The sequence below is a fragment of the Gymnodraco acuticeps genome, unplaced genomic scaffold, assembly GCF_902827175.1.
Source record: "Gymnodraco acuticeps unplaced genomic scaffold, fGymAcu1.1, whole genome shotgun sequence".
NCBI classification, from domain to species: Eukaryota; Metazoa; Chordata; class Actinopteri; order Perciformes; family Bathydraconidae; genus Gymnodraco; species Gymnodraco acuticeps.
This window is the reverse complement of record NW_022991116.1, coordinates 60,175-82,088: the sequence shown is the minus strand read 5'-3', so window position 1 is coordinate 82,088 and position 21,914 is coordinate 60,175. Positions and strand designations below refer to the sequence as shown.

Here is a 21,914-nt window from a genome sequence, read left to right as displayed (position 1 = left end):
CTCCAAATCCTAATTTTTCCCTCAATGGCCTTTGTGCCCTGGCATGTGGCCTTTGCGCGCTGAAAAAATGTGTGACACCAAAGGCCAAATGGCCTTGCCCCTAAAATGACGAAAATCCAAGCCTGATTATGATACTGTAGAAATGTAAGCAGTATCAAATTGATAAACTAAATATTATTGACTTACAAATGATATATAAATAAATGATCTACCTAATTACACTTCCGAAAAGGCGTGGGAAGGAGTTTACACCTATTTACCCCTTACTAAATTAACATTTTTGTTTTCTTTTAACAAAATATACATCTAAATGTATGTCTACATACAATATACATTTACAATTATAAATAGATTATATCATTATAACTACAATATATATATATATATATATATATATATATTAATTGACGTTGTATGTCAAATTTGATAAGACAAATATAAAAGACTATCTGACATACAAAATACATTTGTTATTAAAAAACAAAAACATAATAACAACAAATTGTTGTTAATAATAATAATTTAATTTCTGTAATAAAAAAATATTTTCATGCATTTTTAGATCGTTAATAACAACCATTACAATGTCTAAAGAGACTCGCTGTGTATGAGACACAATACTTGCTGGTTGTACTTTTGAGGGCATCCAATTTGCTAGGTGGCGATGTTGCAAAACAACTAGGGTCCTATGAGTGTGGTCAGGACTGCGGTCCTGAAACTGCAGCCTCCGGGGCTGCAGGAACATAGGTCCAATCCCAAACCACGCCCTACACCCTACCCCTCCGTTTGCGCGGAGGGTCCGCCACATTAAGTGCTGTTCCAAACCAACGAGTGTGGAGCGGTGTGGAGGGGGAGTGGGCTATCAAGTCCTCAAACAGTGAGTCTGCATCGGTGCTGACTTGAGACCGGTCTCTACCTGACCGGACTCACCGCTGTGGATGTCCGTCAGGAAACACGCTGTTTACAAGAATTTCCAGCAAACATCCACTGATAAACTGCGATGTTAACAACCTCATGATAACCTCATATATTTTAACTTAGGATCGCATACCTGTGTTTAGTCTAGAAAAAGGTAAATGTGTGCATTTTATTATAAAGTTGTGTATACAGACTGCAAAAACTAAGAAGCTTATAAAAATCAGGTTTAAAACTAAAAGAGCAATGAAAGATGTTTGGAGTTTTATTTTAGTTATTAATTTACATTTTTTGTCAAAGAGATGCTGATTTGAAACCGTTGTTACATACAGTTAAAGAATCTCCTGTTTCTGCCGGAGAGAGGGGAGGCAGTCCCAAAGCTTGCTGCTGTATTTACTCCCTCCATCTGACAGGAGGGAGCCTTGTTGAGCTGCGAGTGTCACTCCACGGAGTGTGGTGGGTGGAGGGCATGGTTTGGGATTGGGCCACTATTGGCCACTCGTGTGGACGGACACGTTTCTTGAGCCGATACCGGGGGCCCTTCTCACTTCGGTTAAATGGATTCCTTGCGTCCCTCACTTGTGTTGTTTCCCTGCGACTAGTCCCTCCCACCAGGGAAGCATGGAGGGACGCAAGGAAACCACGAGAAGCAGGGAAATGAGTTTTAAGAGCAATGGGACGTCCTTTCCTCCGGAGCGTCACGTGAAGCGACGTGTGATGACGCTGCACAGCTGTTCGTCTGACAGCAGCTCTGTCCCCGTTATTTCCACAAACACCCCCGCCTCTGTTAGTACACATTTACTGACACAAACATTTGTATCATCTGTTGTAGACCCAAATAAATAAAATAAAATAAGAACTAATTCTCAAAAAAGATAAACGCCATTCTTAAAATGTATAAACAAACAATAGTTTGATTAATATTGATTAGAGTGCACAATAGAAATAAAATAATGGAGAGAAGAAAAAGAGATATATTATCTATCAAAACCCAGTTAGATTAACAATCATTGGATTGCACACTTTGTTTGTGTGGATATGTAGCAAATTAACATTTTAATAGCACTTAATGATTGACTGAATGGAAATGACAATAAATGAAAATGTAAAACGAAAAAAGCGATAATGAAAATGTTTCCAAAAAATGAATAAAATGATTTTTGACCACTTTGTTGTTCAGATATATCACATATTTGTAACTAAATGAAACATGAATTGAAACAAAACACAGTATAAACTGAGGAGTGACTCTCGTGAGGTTCATGTATTTTCTTCACTCCGCTGGGAAACTGCTCTCATGTCAAGAAGCATCAGATCAGTGCATGCACTGCATCGTCCAATCAGTGAGCGATACACAGTAAGGGGGCGGGGCGAGTGTCTGAGGATTTCATCGAAGGATGGTCTGGTGGTTCCTCGGTTATAGCTCCTCCATTATCGCTCCTCGCTCCTCCGGCAGAAATAAGGCCATTGGGACGCTACTCAAGATGGCGCAGACAAATCAACTTCCGGTGAGACCGAGACCGAGGAGCGAGAAAATGAAAAATAAGAGAAGTGAGAAGGGCCCCGGGTGTTTCTCAATCGCGAGGATGCTGGCTTGGTAGTCGTGTACTTCCAAGTCACTTCCTTCAGAAACGAAGCAAGTTTGCTTCCAAGCCACGGCTTCAGAAAAAGAAGAATGGAACAGGCTAACAAGTGTGCCACTCTCTCTAACGGTTTCAACATAAACTGTACTGAAAATATATACCTCACGATGTCTATCTAATTATGAACTTGCTTTACTTTCACGGAACACATTGTTGATGATAACAAACAAATGTAACAAAGTAACATATTTACCAACACATGTTCTACGCCACTACATACTTACATTTAAATGTATGCTGCGTCGGTTCAGCCATTCTCCGCAAGGGTTTTTGAAATTGGTCCGTGCGCAAAGCATTGTGGGGATTTTAAGGACGCGAAGTCTACCCATGTGCAGCCTCGAAATTTCCCCCAAACCAAGGACGCGGCCTCGGTGGAATTCCAAGCATGCTGGAGGTTGGAACAGTCCTTCGGTGGCACTCGATGACGTAGCATCCTTGAAATATTGTCTTGGAAGCCAGTATCCTCGAGATTGAGAAACGGCCACCGTGTGGACGGAAGACTTTTTTGATATCAAATTCGGTTCGTTCTCCGTTTCGTCTCTGTGTAAACGGAGCCTAAAACACCAAGCTAGAGCAAGAGTGAAAAACATAGAAGGTGTATGTGCCTATATATATTACTTTAACAAATGTATACATTGTAGGTGTTTTATCACTGTAAAAAAAGCCTAAATATGTCAACACATTACAGTATTTGGATGCATAAAGCCTGGATGAGTTAAATAGGGCGCCACCGTGTGGACATGGAGTGACTGATGCTCCAACCAGTAGAATATCTCTCAGGTAAATATGCATCTTAAATCAATCACGGATTTGCATCACTGTGAGTGGCTGTAAATGTGTAAAACATATAAATCTTGTATTTTTTTTACGGAAACCCTTCTACAAATACTCCAATCAGGTGTGAACAATATACCTGAAGTTTGGTCGACTTGTTTCATGAGGAACTTCGAGACTGTGGGACCAATCGCCGGACTTTACTGCTCCCAAAAAGCCTGAATCCCCACTTTCTCTCCTCTCATCCGTTAAGTAAACCAGATGTTCACTGCGCAATAAAACCTCACATCTATTTAAGATAAGAACGATGCATGCAAGAAACATGAATGAATGCATTCATGAATGGAGGCATGAGTTTCAAAGACTGTATGCAACAGCTGGCTGCTTCCCTAAAGAAAGGTAGTTTAGCCAAGATAAGACCAAATATGTTGGCCAATATGTTACTATGTCTGTAAACACATGCATTAAACATCTGGATGTATTGCGTCAAATAAAGGTGATAAGTGGATGTTATCTGGTAGACTTCTGCAGACGCTGATGCAAGGTGTTAATTAACTCATTCTAAACTCATTTTCATTTTTTAAATCCACGTGAAATGTGTCTGTACTGTGCCAACGAAGCTGTGAACCCCAATGCGTAAAAAGGAAAGTCATGGGAAGCATCTAGCACACGCTCTTGTGGATGCTGATGAACTTCATAGGAGACATTAAGGGTCTGAAATACATGCTTGTTTTGCTCAGATGAATCAGTTTAGAGAAAAAAGTGGCAAAGCTCACAAAAAACATCCCAATAGTAGTGTCTTAAGCACTCACAATATGTATTGTACAGACAGGAGGGAATCTTAAAATAGCCACAACAAATCAATTATTAGTGAGTCTGGTGAAGATGCCTCTTTATTATTGTCCAGTTTGATATGCGTAAAAAAGGAGGGAACAACCATTTGGACAAATACACTCAGTTTTGCAAAGTTTTCGGAAATGCTACAAACAGACCCCATACAGAGCCCCAACAGTCCCCAGTGAACACCTTTCCTGCCCGGGGGGCTGGCCCGCAGCCAGCCGGTCCAACAATGATATTCTCAAACTATGAAGTCCACTGAGACACATGTAACATTTGTGATATTGGGCTATATAAATAAATATTGATTGATTGATTGATTGAGGTACACACATGGAGCTCCTGGAGTGACTCGGTCCTCTCCAGAGATCAATCTCATTCCACCCTCCTCTCACAGGGCACACAGACACAACACAGCAAAAATAAAGGGTACTCACTTTGTGTCTAGATGAGAGGTTCTGCAATCTCTCCTTCGGGTGCCTAAATTCATTTGTATTCATTTGTCCTGGCAGTCAAAAACCTGACCGTTAATCACAGCGTGACTCCTTTGCAAGAGGGGGGCAGAAGACACCGGTCGCCGTTTTACACATTTGACAAGCTGGAGATGAAGTTCCAGAGGAAGAATCTCATGTTGATGCGCCTGTCAAGCCCGACATAAGTTCCTCCTGGCAGGCTGCTTTGGCAGAGTTTCCCTGTGCGAGTGTCTGTCGATATTCCCCTGTGTTTCATTCATTTATGCCGATCCAGAGTGAAGGGACGCAGCCGGAGAGAGAGCTGGGTTCTTGTGGAGGGGGTTACGGAGTCAGGAGCGTTTTACTCATCCCTTTCCTTTTTAAATGGGCTTTCTGTGGGTAAAGCGATGGCAAAACGCACCGCACGGCCAGGTGTCAGGTTACAAACCCAGCGGCTGCACCGAGAAACTACACGCCTCCTCCAGGGGTGGCGGGGGGGGGGGGGGGGGGGGGGGGGGGCTTATACATAGAGCCCTACCCAGAGCCCCATGCACCGGTAAACGTGAAGCACGGTGACGCAGAGCTTCAGACAGGGAAACTGCTAAACAGGAAACGCCTCCAGAGACTTTAGATACATTTGTTTGGCTTTTGTACACAATTGAATTCATTGTTGTATAAGTTCATTTAAGAAAAGCATTAAATACTGGGGAAATGTTGAGAATGCAACATTTGTGTATGAAATGTTTTGCTAAAATAATAAAATTATTGATTCCAAATTCCACAAATTGCTCAACATTAAAGGTGGGTAGGTAATTTTGGAGAAACCAGCTCGAGTGCGCTAGAATTTGAAAATACACAGCCGGAAAAAATCTGCCACTTCCTTACAGAGCCCCTCCTCCAACACACACGAACGCACACATGACCAATGAGGGCACGAGATAAGTTTGTGCCCAGATGGAAGGCTGACAGGCAGGTAGGCCATCCAGTTACTTTAGCCGGGCCGGCTCAGATGATTGGTCGTGCTTTTTACAGCGCCACGGCTTCCACAGATGATGTTTTTTATGGATTTTGTGTCAAAGCACTTCAGATATTCATTGCCATCGGGATGTTAAGAGCATTCCATGGAATATAACAACAAGTGTATCTCGAGCCGGTTTCTCAAACTTACCTACCCCACCTTTAATTAGGAGGCATACAGAAACTATTAAAGATAGAAATAGAAGTTACACAAACCACAATTTACAAAAACACACATCCAGGTGGACAACAAAAAGTAGGCTACCAGTAACAGTATTACAAAAATAAAAATAAGTGTATCAGAATCAGAATACCTTTATTCGTCCCCCAGAGGTGAAATTGACATTGTTACAGCAAAGGTAAAGGGCCAGAAAATATTAATTTAGAGGCATGCATAAAATAGATAAAAATAGAAATTACGCAAATGACTATTTACTAAATACACATCAGTAGGCCTATCATTAAAGGTATCTTTAAAAAAATAAATAAGAGGAGCACGTGGTGATGTGATAGCAGCCACGGGATTAAAAGTGGAATTATATATCACAGTTATTTCCAGATTTATGACAGCAGGAAACTGCAGAACAGGAACGCCTCCAGAAACTCCCCCTTCATCTTATTATCCCTCAATGTGGGGAATAATTTGGATTTGCAAATAATTTATGATAGTTTTGAGTCATTAAATCCACTTATTTGTAAGAGATATGCTGTTTGGGATTTACCAGCAAAGAATAACTTTATAAATCATCACAAACTTGGCAAGGGTGTCTCATCTCCCCTTGGATTGAGGAACGCTATGAGTAACCATCTGCAGAGTACACACACACACACGTTTCGGAAAGTTCGTACAAAGTCAATTTCCAGCTATATGTGCTACTTGTTTGGGCAGATTGGCTGACCTCTGAAGTCCCCTTTTATACAAATAATCACAGGTTGAAGAATACTAACATGTTAGCTGAATCACATGTAAGATGAGGTTTAGAACTTTTTAGCATAAAGTTGGTTTCCTGTGGATTTCTTGCACCTTTTTCCTATGTCAGATATGAACGTTGAAATCAGTGTTGCCCATTGTGTTGGAGAAGTGTTAATAGAGAGGGAGCAGCACCTGGATGCTCCCACTACCTGAAGATGGGTCACGCTGCAGGACGAGGCCTACCGTAGACCCCGTACAGCCACAAGAGCTAATAATTACACATCTGTTTGAGATGCTTCATGAACACGCATGCTTAACAAGGTGATGAGACATTACGTGTTCTTCAAAAAAAAGGGAGAACAAGGAGTAAAAGGTTTAGAGTATGATGTGGTTTAGGTGAAAGCTGCCTACAATAAGTTCTGTAGAATAACATGGACTCATTTTTCTCAAGAGAAATGCTGCTAGATGTTTTTTTATTTTCATTTCATTTAAATGTTTTGAACACAAAGATCATTCGAGGCAAAAACCTCAAATCTTTAGCAAGTAACACCAAATCTGTTTGCAAAGCTAGATGACATAAGTTGTAGATAAAATATGGTTTTTATTGTGGGTGAGCCTTAATTCATATGTAAATGCATGAACAGCGCTCAAAACTGCCACATCAGCGTTCCTTATACTTTGGGCATTTCTGAGAAAAACACACCTGTTTGGAACTTCATCTCTTTTCTAAAAATGGACTTATCATGTTAAGCAATCCTGTTTTTATTGCATTAAACCAATTTGAAGTGGATAAATAGTATAAACAGATCTTATCACCTTAAAGCTACATCTGCATGTATCTAAACTCTCAACATGATTTGGCATAAAAGAAAACTGCTTGTTGAGATGAATGCTGCGGCTGCAGGATAAGAATGTTAGTGACTTGGCGTGCATTAGCCTGCTCTTTGAGTCCAGTTGCCCCAGGCCTCCAGCGCTGGAGGCTGGCCCTGATTGACTCTGTGTTGGGTGGAGCTGGGTGCGTGTGTGAGGCCATCTTTTTGCACCTCAGCCTCGGGCCGACAGTAAGCCGGCCTGGGGGGCGGGTGCTAATGGACGCAGGTCATTAACATCCTCTTTACAGCCCCCTTCACACACTCCGTCCCTTGTGTTTCAGCACTGGGTGCCACCCGACCCTCCCCTGTTTTTCCAATGAGCCCCTTCCAAAATTACAAACTCTGAGCTTGGTAGCGCGCTCACTGCCACCCCTTAAAGCTGCTTAATTATGGTCATTGGCACCACGTCTGAAAGCTCCCTTTATCCCCCCCACGCTCCAGAAATAGGTCCTGCTGCAGCACACAGGCAGCCCAGATCAAACGCTCCCCAAAGGGAAGGGGTCATTACTGGTGCGCAGGGCGGACGCAGCCCAACGGGTGCCGGGCCACGCCTCAAGCCCAAATTGCAGCCTGGGCCTGGTGAGGACACAGAACTGCTCTTTGATGATCGGCAGAGCAACAGCACGAGGCTGTTTGGATATCAGTGTTTACAGTGAGCTGTGTACTGTACATATAAACAACCAATACAGTGTTTTGCAGACTAAAAGCTAAGAAAATGGACCCTGGGCTTGGTTTGGAGTTCACAAGTTTGTCATGGTTTATATTTTTCTGTAAGCAGGGGTGGATGAAGTATTCAGATGGTTTACTTAAGAAAAAGTAGCAATTCGTCATTGTGAAAAGACATGGTTACAAGTAAAAGTCATTCATTCAAAAGAACCAGAAATAAAAGTACTTATTTTTGCATTTTCTTTGAATTATAAAATAATTTTTAGAATAGTATACCGGTATATATTAATTCATGTGTTCTTCAATATATGAATGCTATGTATGCTAGCTTAAACTATAATATTTATCCTAATTTGTTAATTCCAATTATGGATTAATAATGTAAATCTGCAGTTACTAGTTGTGAGACAAATGAAGAGGAGAAAAAAGTACAATACTTCTCCTACTGTAAATGGGTTGTAGCGAAGTATAACGTAAAATAAAAATAATAAAGTAAAAATATGTAAAAATGTTACTGAAGAACAGTACTTGAGTAAATGTACTTTTAGAATAAGCAGTAAGAATTGACTCCAGGTGAAAAAATTACAAATGACAAGGATTTTATGACATTGTATATGTATTTGTGACTATTTCAAACGCCTCAGGAAGCAGTGTTTTCAATAACCTCATGTCACCCAACAAATAAATCGGTTTGAAGGCAGTCCCCTGTGTGCCGGAGTGTTTTCCCGCTGGCAGTGCAGAGGTCACGGAGGTGGTGAACCAGACAGTGCTGTCTCTCTCAGCTCCACCACACACAGAAACACTGTTCCTACCAGGAATGTATGTATGCCGAGGTGTCTCTGTGGTTTGTGTTTTTCCTTTACAGGTGGTTGTGTCCACTTGTGTGTTCCTGCTCCTGTCTCCTTCCTGAGTAGGATGGTTTTTGGGATATACTCAGAGGTGGAAAGTGGATGTGTGTCTTTCTATTTGTATTATTATGTTCAGTTTTTTCTTTTCCTTCCTCTTTGTGCATTTTGTTATGCTAAATCGTCTCCAGTTTGTGGAATGGAATGAAATGCATTACAGTGATCAAATGCAATTTTGAGGTACTTTACCTGAGTTTTTATTTTATTTAATACTTCTACTCCACAACATGTATTTGACAGCTTCAGTTACTTCATAGATTCAGATTGTTAGCCAATACAAAATATAAATCAACAAATAAATTAGATTTGTATTTAGCTTAGCTCCAGGTTTGCCAGCTATGATAGACATTTGAAGAAAAATGTTCTTACATTTCTGCCACCTCTGTTCATCTCTCCCCGTTTGCATTCCCTCTCCCTGTCATTCCTTCACCACAAGCATTTCCAGTGCTGGCACCTCAGAGGAGACAGCCACCCGAAAGCTGTGCCACAACCATAATGAGCATGTTGAGTTCTCATAACATCAACAGAATAACCTGCTGGGGGAGACAAGCTCTTTTTTGGGGGGGGGGGGGGGGGGGGGGGGGGTAGACCTGGACTCAGTGTCAGCAGCACACAGCTTGTTGAAGTGTGACATATGGACTTATATGGAGCCCCCCCCCCCGTGCTGTGTTTAGATGGATTTCTGCAGTGCTTGCTGTTTTTCTTACTATATTTCTGTGTTTTGGGTTAGGCTAAAATGATGCACATTGACTGTAATCGTAACACTGCGTCTTTCACACCTCGCTGTTTATACTGTACAGGGATTATTATTAGGAGGGAGAGGGTAGGTTGTGTATTTTTTCTTTTTTGGTAGACTAAATAATTTGGGTTAGTCTGGAGATTTTTACAACCCTGTGGCAGCTCCCAAAGTTAGCGACATTCTGCATTGTAACAGATATAGATCATTTAAAATGACAGTGGCAGCTCTTAGTTAAAAAATAATGAATAGAATATCATTTCTTATTTGAATGTTTTTTATACCATCATTTTACCATTTCTTAATTCCAGTTCCATTATGAATGTTGGTGGCTGAGTTTAATTGTTTTTCCATTTAGATATTAAGGTTTAAATTGAGTAAATCCTTTTAAATTGCAACATGAGATTCTATTGGACATATAAAGTGTTGAACAAAACATTCACATTATCACCTTTTAATATTGTTCTTCTATGTAGACAAGCAGGTGTTACGGAACATTATCCTTCATTTTGAGTTGTTTGAAGGGCCTTGATGAATATAAGTTGAATATTCTCTCTCTTTAAGCTTTGTTTTTGGTCTCCTCCAAGTCCTGAGGAAATCAGTCTTTTAAGCAGCTACATGCTGCACGATGTTCACCAGCTATACTCTAAATCTACTTTTGGTGAAGAGCATGTATGTACAGTGAGTTTTTAGAGCTTTTTAAGGAAAAACAGCTTCCTTCTGAGGCGGGAAACAAACTATAAGAGTGGCAAGAGGAATCTAAAAAGTAAAGTTGTAGGCTCGACAGCTAAAAACTAAAAGTCGCAAAGAGCTGCAGCTTCAGCTAGGAATTCTCTGTGGATTCCTCACGGTGAAAGACCCCTATAACATCCCCATTTGATTCATTTCTATCATACAATTAGATATTATAACAGCTTTAAATATTTCTTGCGCTTTGTTATGAATGGCATAATTGCATATATTAAAAACGTACTCTGAGTTATTACAGGTTTCTGTTGAATACTCAATTTAACTGCATTTTACGGTCTGTTTTTTATTTATAGCAGGCCGCTGCTATGACACATTGAGGGGAAGCAATAAACTATTTTTTTAAATCAATCAAATCATTTTCAACATCTTCTTTGGAGCCGACTTATGACCCTTCTCTGCAACACCCTCCCCCAAAAGTCACATCAGAGCCTTGTTTAAAAAACATTCATGTTCAGCCTTTCCCCCCCATCCTGATCATTTCATCATCAACAAGTCACCTTTTGTGAATACAGGAGTGCACTTTGACACTGGGCAGGATATTTCTCCTGCAGGTAAGGCTTGTTTATTATGCAGGACAAATATCTTGCACTATGTGAAAGTGGAGCAGCAGATTCCTGGACAGTAGCTCCGGCCTCTTTTCATTCCTGGCATATTTTTTGGCAAGTCAGGAAGAATATTGACACAGGAATAAGCTGGCAACGGCAAAAAGAGCGCAACACGCTCGGAAGTTAGTCCGCACCTGCGTGGTATATAGACGATGTACTGTATATGCATACTGTAAGTGTGCATGCACAGGTATGCAGGGTAGATGTGAGAGAGGAATTGGCTGCATTGAGTGCTGTGAAATTCCACCGTTGAAGCTCCTCCCTCCATAAACAGTCAGCATGTGTAGGAGAAGGAATCCTTATTTTAAATTCAAGTCTTTCACAGTAAAATGAAATCCCATCTGCAATAAAACCCCTTATTAATTCCAACTTTCATTTCCGACTCGCTGCTTATCATGTGTCACACAGATCTGTGATACCTTCTTATTCAGGACACTAGGCTCTGTATTGAATTTGCATGGGGCCACCAGAGACCCTGGTAGCCTAAGTGGGAGCAGCAGTGAAACCTGCTCTCTCTGGCATAAAGTCACTGTTGGGATTCCAATGATGCCCTCTGTAAAAGGACTTCATTATGCTCTCAGAATATGGACTAGACAAATATTTGGCTTGGTCATTATGATGCTGGATCCACTCCCCCCACGGAACCAGCTCCTACACCAGGCTCAGTGTTTCTGCATCCCAGAGATGCCCCCCCCCCCGGTCCCCCATCTGCCCCCTCTGTCTCCTTCTTGACACCAAATGGGAAGAAATACAACCACATTACTGGAATAGCAAAAGAGAGGCAACAGATGAACAGAGGAGGTATTACACTGCCTCAGGGAACTATATCTATTCATTGGCATAAATGGTATGATGAAATATTTAAAAAATGTACACATTTACTAAAGATTATATTTAATGTATCAGGCCTGCCTTAAATATCAATACTTTTGATAATCAGAACACAACTATAATTTGGAGGCAAGTATTGTACTTTTTACTCCTCAACATTCATATAAAATAGCAATTAACTAATGAATTATGATGTGTTGGCATTCATTACATTTCACTAATTACAGTATATGCCAGTGGTATGAAACATTATTCTGAAAGAGCCAGTCAGGATAATGAACCGGTTTTGAAAGTGTTGTTACTTTATGTATTTGTTTATGCTCATACCTTTGTACTGTTCAAAAGAACGAGTGCAGGACTTGGTATTGCTGTTTTAAGTGAAAGAAGATTTCTTCTTCCAGTGAATGCAGGTAAATACTGCAGCTTGTGCATTTGATGTTGACAGATTCACTGTGTGTATGTCTGTCTGCAACCACACTGTGTGTGTGTGTGTGTGTGTGTGTGTGTGTGTGTGTGTGTGTGTGTGTGTGTGTGTGTGTGTGTGTGTGTGTGTGTGTGTGAATTGCAGCCGTTAATTGTCCTGTAAAGCAAAACGGTTCCGGTGGCTGTGCCTGGGAGTCACTTTCAGATGGTTCTGATAACGGGGTGTTATCTGACTCACTGTGGGACTGCAGGATATTGGAGAATGTTCCTGTGGACACATTTCACGGTGCCTCATTACCCTGTGTCCACAGCAGTGACTCTTCCTCCTGATGGTGACTCAAGCCTTCACCATTAGTATGGCCAGAATTAACCTTTCTTATTATTAAAAGAAACTGGAGTCCTTACACAGCAAAATGTGGCTTACTGCTCTCTGTGGCCTGAAGCAACAGGCTCTCCATCACTCGCATCTCAAAGGTTCACAGATAAAAAGAGTGGCATGAGGAAAATAAATTGGGTTTCCTGCAGGAAAACAAGCCCTGAGGTAAACTTTCCTTATTCACTCCTATTTAATGCATTCATTTCTATATCAGTCATCTACATTTGATCAAACCTCTGCAGGAAAAGAACAGATTGAAGGTCTATCCATCAGAATTGAAGCCTCCCAGTGGGGAGGTCATGGGGAACATGCAGAGGTGTCCCAGGTAACAAAGGATTATTTGGGCAGATGTCCTTATGCTCGGCTTTGTTGCATGCACCAGCTGCCAATTAACTGCTTTACCTCCTCTTTCTCTACTTATGCTGCTTCTCTTTTACTATTTCCATGACCCTGCCTCTACCTCCTGCCTCTCATATGCCACGAGAGGAGGCCAAGTTAGCAGAGGAGAGAGGAAGAGTTCATCCTTTCTTTAAGTCTACCGAGACTCTGGCTGCAGAAGCCCTCAGGGCAATATAATAAACATTTCATTTCCTCTGGCAAGCAATAGGAAGGCTTATATCATGTTAAAGAGCAGCAATGGCGTCTGAAAAAAGCTTGTCAATCTGAGATTCTCCGGCCAGGTTCATTCCCGCAGTGCATGAAGAGGCTTTTTATTCTGAAGAGACATTCACTTATTTTATAGCTGCCTTATGGTAAATAAGAGGGACATGTTTTATTCAGAGAGATAGACATAAAGGAATCATTTTAGGAATGTTATATTAAAGGCAAGGGTATGATCTTCAGTGAAATATATTTGTTTACAGGATCTGTTATGAGTGTTGGGGACAGAATTTAAATGTAATAACATTTTTATAGTTATGTCCATGTTTGTTCTACTTCTGCTATACATTTGTGTTTAATGACTGTCAGTAATATTTAGCAGAACTTTTCTTAAAGGGCCCTATCATAATAATAATATATTTTATTTATAAGCGCATTTTTCATTTGCGTAAACAAAACTCAAAGTGCTACAAAATTAAAAAGGGTGAAACAAAACAACAAAAACAATAAAAACAATAAAAAAACAATTTAAAAACAATTAAAACAACATAATAAAAGCTGTGACATTTATGCCGGCATGGCATAATGTGGGGGATTTAAAAATCTAGTTAAAGGCTATTCTAAAAAGATGCGTTTTTAGGCCTTTTTTGAACGCCTCCACAGTCTGTGGTGTCCTCAGCTGGTTTGGGAGGGCATTCCACAGTCTCGGCGCAGCGGAGCAGAAGGCTCTGTCTCCCATGGTCTTCAGTTTTGTCCTTGGTGGGATGAGGAGGTTTGCCTTTACTGAACGTAGGTTCCTCGTGGAGGTTTGTGGGGTGAGCAATTCCTTGATGTAGGAGGGAGCATTTCCATATATGCACTGATGAGTGAAGAGGGTGCTTTTGTCAATCCTGAGTGAGACCGGGAGCCAGTGCAGTGAATTGAGGATGGGTGTGATGTGTTCGTACTTCCGCACTCTCATCAGGATCCTAGCGGCTGTGTTTTGGATGTATTGCAGCTTCTGGATGTTCTTGCTAGGAATCCCAATGAGAAGTGCGTTGCAGTAGTCCAGCCTGGAGGAGACAAAGGCGTGGACAAGCTTTTCAGCATCTGGCAGACTGAGTGTGGGGCGGAGTTTCGCAATATTTCTAAGGTGGTAGAAGGAGGTCTTGCATATTTGTTTGATGTGGGCCTCAAAGGTCAGGTGAGGATCCATTTTAACTCCCAGATTGGTAACCGTTGGTGAGAGTGGAATGTTCTGACCGGAGAAGGTGATGCTGGTGATGGCGGATGAATGGACCTGATGTGGAGTGCCAATAAGAATGGCTTCAGTCTTGGAGCTGTTTAGCTGGAGAAAGTTGTGCTTCATCCACACCTTTATCTCCTCCAGGCATGTGGTTATTGTGGATGATGGGGTTGGGTTTGCTCTGATGTAGAGCTGTGTGTCATCAGCATAGCAATGGAAAGATATTCCATGCCGGCTGATGACACGACCAAGGGGGGATATGTATATGGTGAAAAGGGTGGGGCCGAGGACTGATCCTTGTGGGACACCGCAAGTCACAGAGTGAGTTCTTGATTTAGCCGCTCCCAAGGTGACGTGCTCAGTCCTCCCGGTGAGATAGGAGGTGAACCAGTTTAAGGCAGAGTCAGAGAGTCCAATTGTAGTGTGAAGACGGTGGAGTAGGATGTCATGGTCGACGGTATCAAATGCTGCAGTTAAATCCAGGAGGATGAGGAGAGATGGAGATCCGGTGTCAGCTGTCATCAGCAGGTCATTGGTCACCCTGACTAAGACAGTTTCTGTACTGTGGCCCTGGCTATCATGCTGATGTTCAGGTGTATATCAGTATGTAGTGTCTCTACTGGGACATGTCTCCATGCTTTATTGTTCAACAAGCTCTTTATTCTTCTCATACTACCTGTGCTGCAGCACCTCTTTTCGCCCTCTGTCTGAAACCAGAGCCCAGTCTGCTCTGATTGGTTAGCTGGCCTGCTCTGTTGTTATTAATCATAAATCTAATTGCCAGAAGCAAAATGCTAATGTTATGCTATAAACGAACAGCAGGTTCGCACAACTTCAACGTCACTTTAGAACACACTACAGGAAAGGGGAAACTCTAAAAAGCATAATATGGCCACTTTAACTGTAATTGTATTATATAATATAACAGCAAATGTAATACTGATTTCTCATAATTTCTGATTAACAAAATGTCAAAATACCTTTTACAAGCCTTTCAACTATTATTAAACGTTATTACAGGGCTTGGTCGGCACATGGGATTTTTTGGGAAACTTTTTGAATTTGTACTTCTGTTCAGAGCCACGCCAAGCCACACATCCCATAGTGGTGGAAATAAAAACCATAGGCCTACCGATGTTTTAATCTCTCCCTTAAGAAGAGACTTTAAAGCACTTGCTGAGCGAAACCTTGCTGTGCTTTTTCCTTTTTTTCCCCCATCATCACCATACCAAAATCCTCCCTCCTGTGTCGTTTTTTGATATCAGTGTAGCCGCTGCATCCCATAAACATGCCTCTAGCTGAACTTAATGGCCCTGAATGGTAACTTTGGAACATATATAAAAATAACACAAGGGCTTTTCCCCATTAACTGAACAGCAGTAATTTAATGAAAAGCAAGAAAAACATGGGAAAATGTAGAACAAAGCCACCTTTTCAGCTGAAGAGGTTTTTCATGCCAGAGCAGAGATGATCGGCTGCTCTGTGACAGGATGCTATTTTCCTGACTTTCTAATGTTTGTTTGGCAGCCGTTGCATGCTCATTTAGCATTTCTGTGCTCTTTGAAGTGGGCATGGCGTAGGAGTGGGTATGTGGTAGCCCAAGGTGAGGCGTCAGTATGCTGGACATTGAATTGACACAGGATACTATAGGAGGACCACGTCATTCAGTTAATTATTTAATAGTGTTTTAATGAAGCAGATATTTGCATCAGGTCCTATAGAAATGCTGGCTAGACTAACACATGAAACCTTCAAACTCTTCTCCTCTCAGCGCCAGACTCATAATTATTCTAACAGATTGTTACACCCAACACACATCACCATTTTCTCCCTAGCTTAAAATAAATACTAGTGATGATAATACTTAGGATTCCTGCGTTTACCAGCAGTGTATTTAGGTATGAAAGACAGACATCTTCTGTGATGTAGCTAGAACATCACAGAGTATGTTAGATGTCTGGGGGACTATTTTCTTCTGGGATAATAAGCACCCATTGCTGCCCTCACCCCTTAAATCTTAGTTTCTAATCTGAGAACCGCACCTTGCCCAATAACGTTCCCATCTTTAAGAACAGATTGTTGAATATTGTCACCTCTATATCCCTGGGTTTCATCACATTTTTAGCCACTCTAACAGTGTGGCTCCAGGGATGGTTATATCTATCTGTTGGCCCACTATTTTGGTCCAGACTAAAATAACTCAACAACTTCAAGATGGATTTTCATGACATTTTGTACAAACATTCATGTTTCCCAGAGAATGTTTTGAATGACTTCTTTGGTAAGCTTATGACAATTCTCGTAATACCAACAGCAGTTTAAAATGTTTGGTTTAGGTTGAAATATCTCAACAAATATCCGATGGAGGAAATTTGCTTAAATGTCCCAAGAGAATCTTCTGAATAGTAATATACCAGCATGATTTTGTCAAGTAAATCTTGGGCAGACATTCTTTGTTCCCAGCTGATGTGTCCTCATGGGGGCCCTTTTCTCCAGCACCAACAGCAGGGCAACATTTTTGATTAAGTGTGAAATCTCTCAAAATCTATGCGAAGAAATGCACTTAAATTTGGGACGTATATGTTCCAAAAAAAAAAATCGTACCTACTATACAGATTAACTGACTTTTCATCTTCTGCAAAGCTAATGACAATCCTAAAGGCCTCAGCAATACTTAGTTTGGTGCTAATTAGCAAATGTTAGCATGCTAACATGCTAAAAAGAGGTGGTGAGCCCTGTAAACATTACCTGTGTGTGATGTCTTGAGAGGTGGGTAGCTTTTACCTTGGATGAGTGGTTGCAGTAAATGAAGACAGCAAAACATTGTTTTCCAACAAAAATTCAGTGTATTCAGTTTTCTTATAACATCTCTAGTTATTTCTCAGACAAAACAAAAAGGTACTTTGAATAAAAACTCTAGCTGTCTTCAGTGTAACTAAAAACCTCTATACTACTATGCTAAAACAATGTACTCGGTCTGTTGCTCCTTATGTAAACTATCTTACTAGGTAAATCAGCTCATCTGGTTCAGCTGGGCAGCAGCCATTATCCTGATTGCCTTGCTGACTGGGTTTTGTAGTCTTTTACTGGATGCCATGGTGGTTTGTAGTCCTTGTTGCATCAACCAGGAGGGAATATCTTCTATTTTTGACATTACCTCTAATGACATCCCACCTGTTTAATACCAGCATAGCATCATTACTGTACACATATCAGTAGCTATTGTTAGCATTTAGCTCATAGCATAGTGGGTAAAGTACTGTTTCTGCAATCTAGATTCTAGAGCACATTCCTAGACAGCATAAAACAGTTATAGTGTTTCTTTCTTGCTTGTTTTTTTAGGGCAATCATTCCTCCAACATAAAATGCTTTAATTTGTGCTTTTGCTGCAATATTAGAGAAGTATTGTCATGTTGCCCGTGGAATGCACATCCCTGTGAGAGGATATAAATGCTAATGATACAGCAGCAATCAACCTTTATGGTGCAGAGACTCTGTGAGAACGGAGGCAGAATTGCTGGGTGTGGAGGTTAAGCCTAACATGAAGTGCCCACAAAGACATCTGTGAAAAGGACTGAGGGCTTTTGGAGGAAGAGAACAACATATTTTAGTTGATTAAAAGAACCACAAATACAGACATCTGTAGAGGATGTTTTGCTGCTTTTAGTTATATCTCTCACAGGCTCCGCCCTCTACTGGACTCTATGGGTACTACCTTATCATGCAAGCATTCACCTACTGAGACTTCTATAGACGTATAGTCGTATACGACATCTGGTGACCATCCCCCCCTCAGTGGAGGGCAACCTCCGGTTCTGGGGGCCCCCGGATCACCTTCGGAGGGGATCTCCACTGGGACGGGTGTCCTCCTACATCACAGTGTTCACGGGCGCGTCCAGAACAGGATGGGGAGGGACCTGCCTGAAGAGGGCTATAGGTGGGCGCTGGTCTCTAACAGAAACACGGCACAGCAACCTCCTAGAGCTACGGGCAGTAGTCTTGGTCCTCCAGCATTTCAAGCCCCTAATTCAGGGGAGACATGTACTGGTCAGGAGCGACAACAGCACCACAGTGGCATACATCAACAGGCAGGGCGGAGTCTGCTCCGCCGCCTTGTTGACCACAACGGAGAACCTGTGGTTATGGGCTTCAGAGGTGGATCCCTCCACATCCCGGGACTGGAGAACAGGGGGGCCGACCTCATGTCGAGGGGCGGCCCCCTGCCAGGCGAGTGGGTGTTCACCCGGAGGTGGTGAAGCAGATCTGGGCCCAGTTCGGGAGAGCAGAGGTGGACCTGTTCGCCAGTCGGCGCAACAACCACTGTGCCCTGTGGTTCTCCATGGCTCTGAGCGACGACCCGCCCTTGGGGGTGGACGCGTTCGCACACGAGCCATGGCCAAGAAAGCTGCTCTACGCCTTTCCACCGCTGCGTCTCTCTCCTGGGGAGAGTGATGCGAGAACGTCTGTCAGTCATCCTAGTGGCCCCAGATCGCGTTGGGGCACCGTGGTACTCAGAGATGACACAGATGAAGGTGGGCCAGCCCTGGGTGGTTCCCCAGTTCTGGGGGGCGATGTCTCAAGAGGCAGGTGCAATCGGGGCGTTACCCACTCTGGGCCAACCTCTCCAGGCTTGGCTCCTGAGAGGGACAGGCTGAGACAGGGTGGATTGTCTGACAGTGTTATTCAGTCTATCCAGGCAGCAAGAGCTGGATCCACCACAGCCTGTTACAGGCCAAAGTGGCTGGGATTCCAGCGATGGTGTGAGGAGCGGAGAATAGAGCCCCTATCTTGTGAGTTGGGCTCTATTTTATCCTACTTACAGTTACTGGTGGACAGAGGGCTTGCTCATTCTACAGTGAAAGTGTATGCAGCAGCCATCTCGTCCTGCCATGAGGGATTTGGTGGCAGGTCAGCCTTTTCTCATCCACTGATGTCGCAGTTTTACAAGGGGTCAGGAGGCTGCTTCTGTGCTTCGGGGGCGGGGTGGCCGGGAAAGCTCTGTCCAAGAAACGCCTGGCAGGCTGGCTCTGTGAGTGCATTGCACATCAGTGGGTCAGTGGGCATCTGACCCCCTCCCCGGGCGTAATGCGCTTACGTTTTTTTCCGGGCCCACTGGAGGGTTCCGGGGACGTAGTGCGCGCTGGCCCCGTATACGGGGCTGGAGGGCTCACCTCGCCTGCCTGGGGGCAGGAGGGCAGAGCCCTCCACATTATAGTCCGCACACACTCTGCTCCTTAGGGACTCGGGAGAGGTGGTGCATAGTGAACCCATACAGGGCTGGGGACTTTCTCCGTCTGCCTATGGGCGGGTGGACGGGAGCCCTCAGCATTGTTTCCGAGCACACTTTTCGCAAGGTAAGCGCGTCAGGGTGTGCTCTGTCAGCCGCAGCCCGGACTCCTCCAGGGAGGGAGAGGGGAGTGAGGCGCAGCGGCTGCTAAAGCCGGTCAGGGACAGTGAGGTGGAACGGTGTTGTTGGACGACAGTGCGTGCATACATCGGGGCTGTGAGAGATATAACGAGGGGTTACGTATGGTAACCCTTGTTATATAAGCACAGGCGGAGCCCTCTACTCTGGGCCCTGTCTGTCCTATACCGCTTGCTGAAGAGAGGTGTAGGATGACGGTCAGGAGGCGAGGCCTCATTTTATACGGTGAGATGCGCGCGCATTCAGGTAGGCCCGCCCCGGGTCCGGCTACGTCTATATAAGTCTCAGTAGGTGAATGCTTGCATGATAAGGTAGTACCCATAGAGTCCAGTAGAGGGCTCCGCCGGTGCTTATATAACAAGGATTACCATACGTAACCCCTCGTTTTGTTTTAAGCACACCTTTTCAAAGATATGTCATCCTAGGCATCATTTATACTGGGGACGCTGGGGACATGTCTCCACCACTTTGTGAAATGGCAAATTTTGGCTCCATCCCTTTTGGAAATGGCCAATTTTGCCTGTTTAAAATGTTCTGACAATAGCGTGCACAAACAATTGTACACTTTGAGAAAGGTTTAATTGCACAAGAGAATATGTCCAATCTCGAGGACTGTTCACACTTTTTGGGTGTATTTCTGGTAACCCAAGGGGTGCAGTTTGGACCTGCGAAAGGTTAAATATTAGTTATAATTGAATAGAGAATAGTAAAGTAATTGTTGCTCCGACTTTGCTGCAGTATAGCATAGTTACTGCACTAGATGTCAAACAAAGTATTGTAAGCATTATGTATGTGTGTATTGTTTGCAGGGGAGCTTAATGCAGCACTGTTTTTTTAAATCAGAAAAAAGTGTTTACACAACTTGTTCTAACAAAGTGACGCCCATGCATGCCTGATAACCATATAAGTAATTTTAGGAGTCCGAGCTGAAAAAGATTACGATTTTACAGACAGAGAGATCGAAATTCTATATCCCACAATCCCGAATACATTGAGTGGTTTTTCAACCTTTAGCAGGATGTGGTTCCATTTTATACGCCAAACATTTCATAAATCCAGCAATTAAGAGTTTTCAAGCATGTTAAGAATAAAATACTTTGTACTTTATGCACTCTGATTTAAGAACGTTTTTGTTTAGTTAACATTGTATATATTGTGGTCACATTTGAGTGAATTTACACTGACAAATAGCAAGACAGAGGGTAAATTACAAAAGTGACACTCAAATAATTCCAGTTACTGCACTGAAGACTTTTCTGTGAGTCATATTTGGAAATTAAACTCCAGGATTTCCCAAATGTTTCAGCTGAACACTGAAGGCTTTATACTCCTCCTTTCTCTGGAATAACTCCTCTAGTTTTATTTTCAAATCTTTAAGTTGAAACATCAAAACATCTTGACAACTATTTGATGGATTGACATGAAGTTTCAGGATATTTCAAGACATGACATTAGCTCTCTCTGTGATCCTCTATGTGGGGATAATACTCTAAAGTGCAGTTAAGTAGTCAATTGGTCTTCATGGAAAAGCAGTGTCCACGCTAATGACAGACAGTGTGATTCTCTTCCAAACAAACAGTCTCTCAGAGCTCATGCCTTGCTTTGTGTTGGACTGGACTCCACTGCACATGGAGCCATGTTAATCTGCGGCTCTGGCACATAGCAGGAGTGACTTATACTTACATTGAATACAGTCTCTATGTGCCTCTGTTATTTTTAAGGGAGGGAGAGAGACGTTGCCATTTCCAGTGGTAGTCACTGAGGAGCGCTGGCCTCTCGGAGAACAGGAGGCTGTGAAACGCTCAGGGCTCCTTGCGTGTTGGAGTAAACACCCTCTTTTGGTCCAGGGCCCCTCCAAGGGTCAATACAATGTTACATCACAAAAGCTGGATTCATGCTTAGTTGCTCCAAGGTCTAGAGGAGGAGAAGAAGAAGGGCACAGAGCTGCC

General features: G+C 42.7%; 1 protein-coding gene across 1 annotated transcript in view; it reads right to left on the bottom strand.

Moving 5' to 3' along the window:
- The window catches only part of LOC117560206 (collagen alpha-1(XXVII) chain A-like), a 111,708-nt gene extending 106,704 nt beyond the window's left edge, over positions 1-5,004 (bottom strand). Inside the window, exon 1 of the mRNA XM_034237048.1 lies at positions 4,607-5,004. Coding sequence (XP_034092939.1) covers positions 4,607-4,659 — 53 coding nt within the window. The 5' untranslated portion in view covers positions 4,660-5,004. The remainder of the gene's footprint in view (positions 1-4,606) is intronic.
- Positions 5,005-21,914: the final 16,910 nt, after the last annotated feature.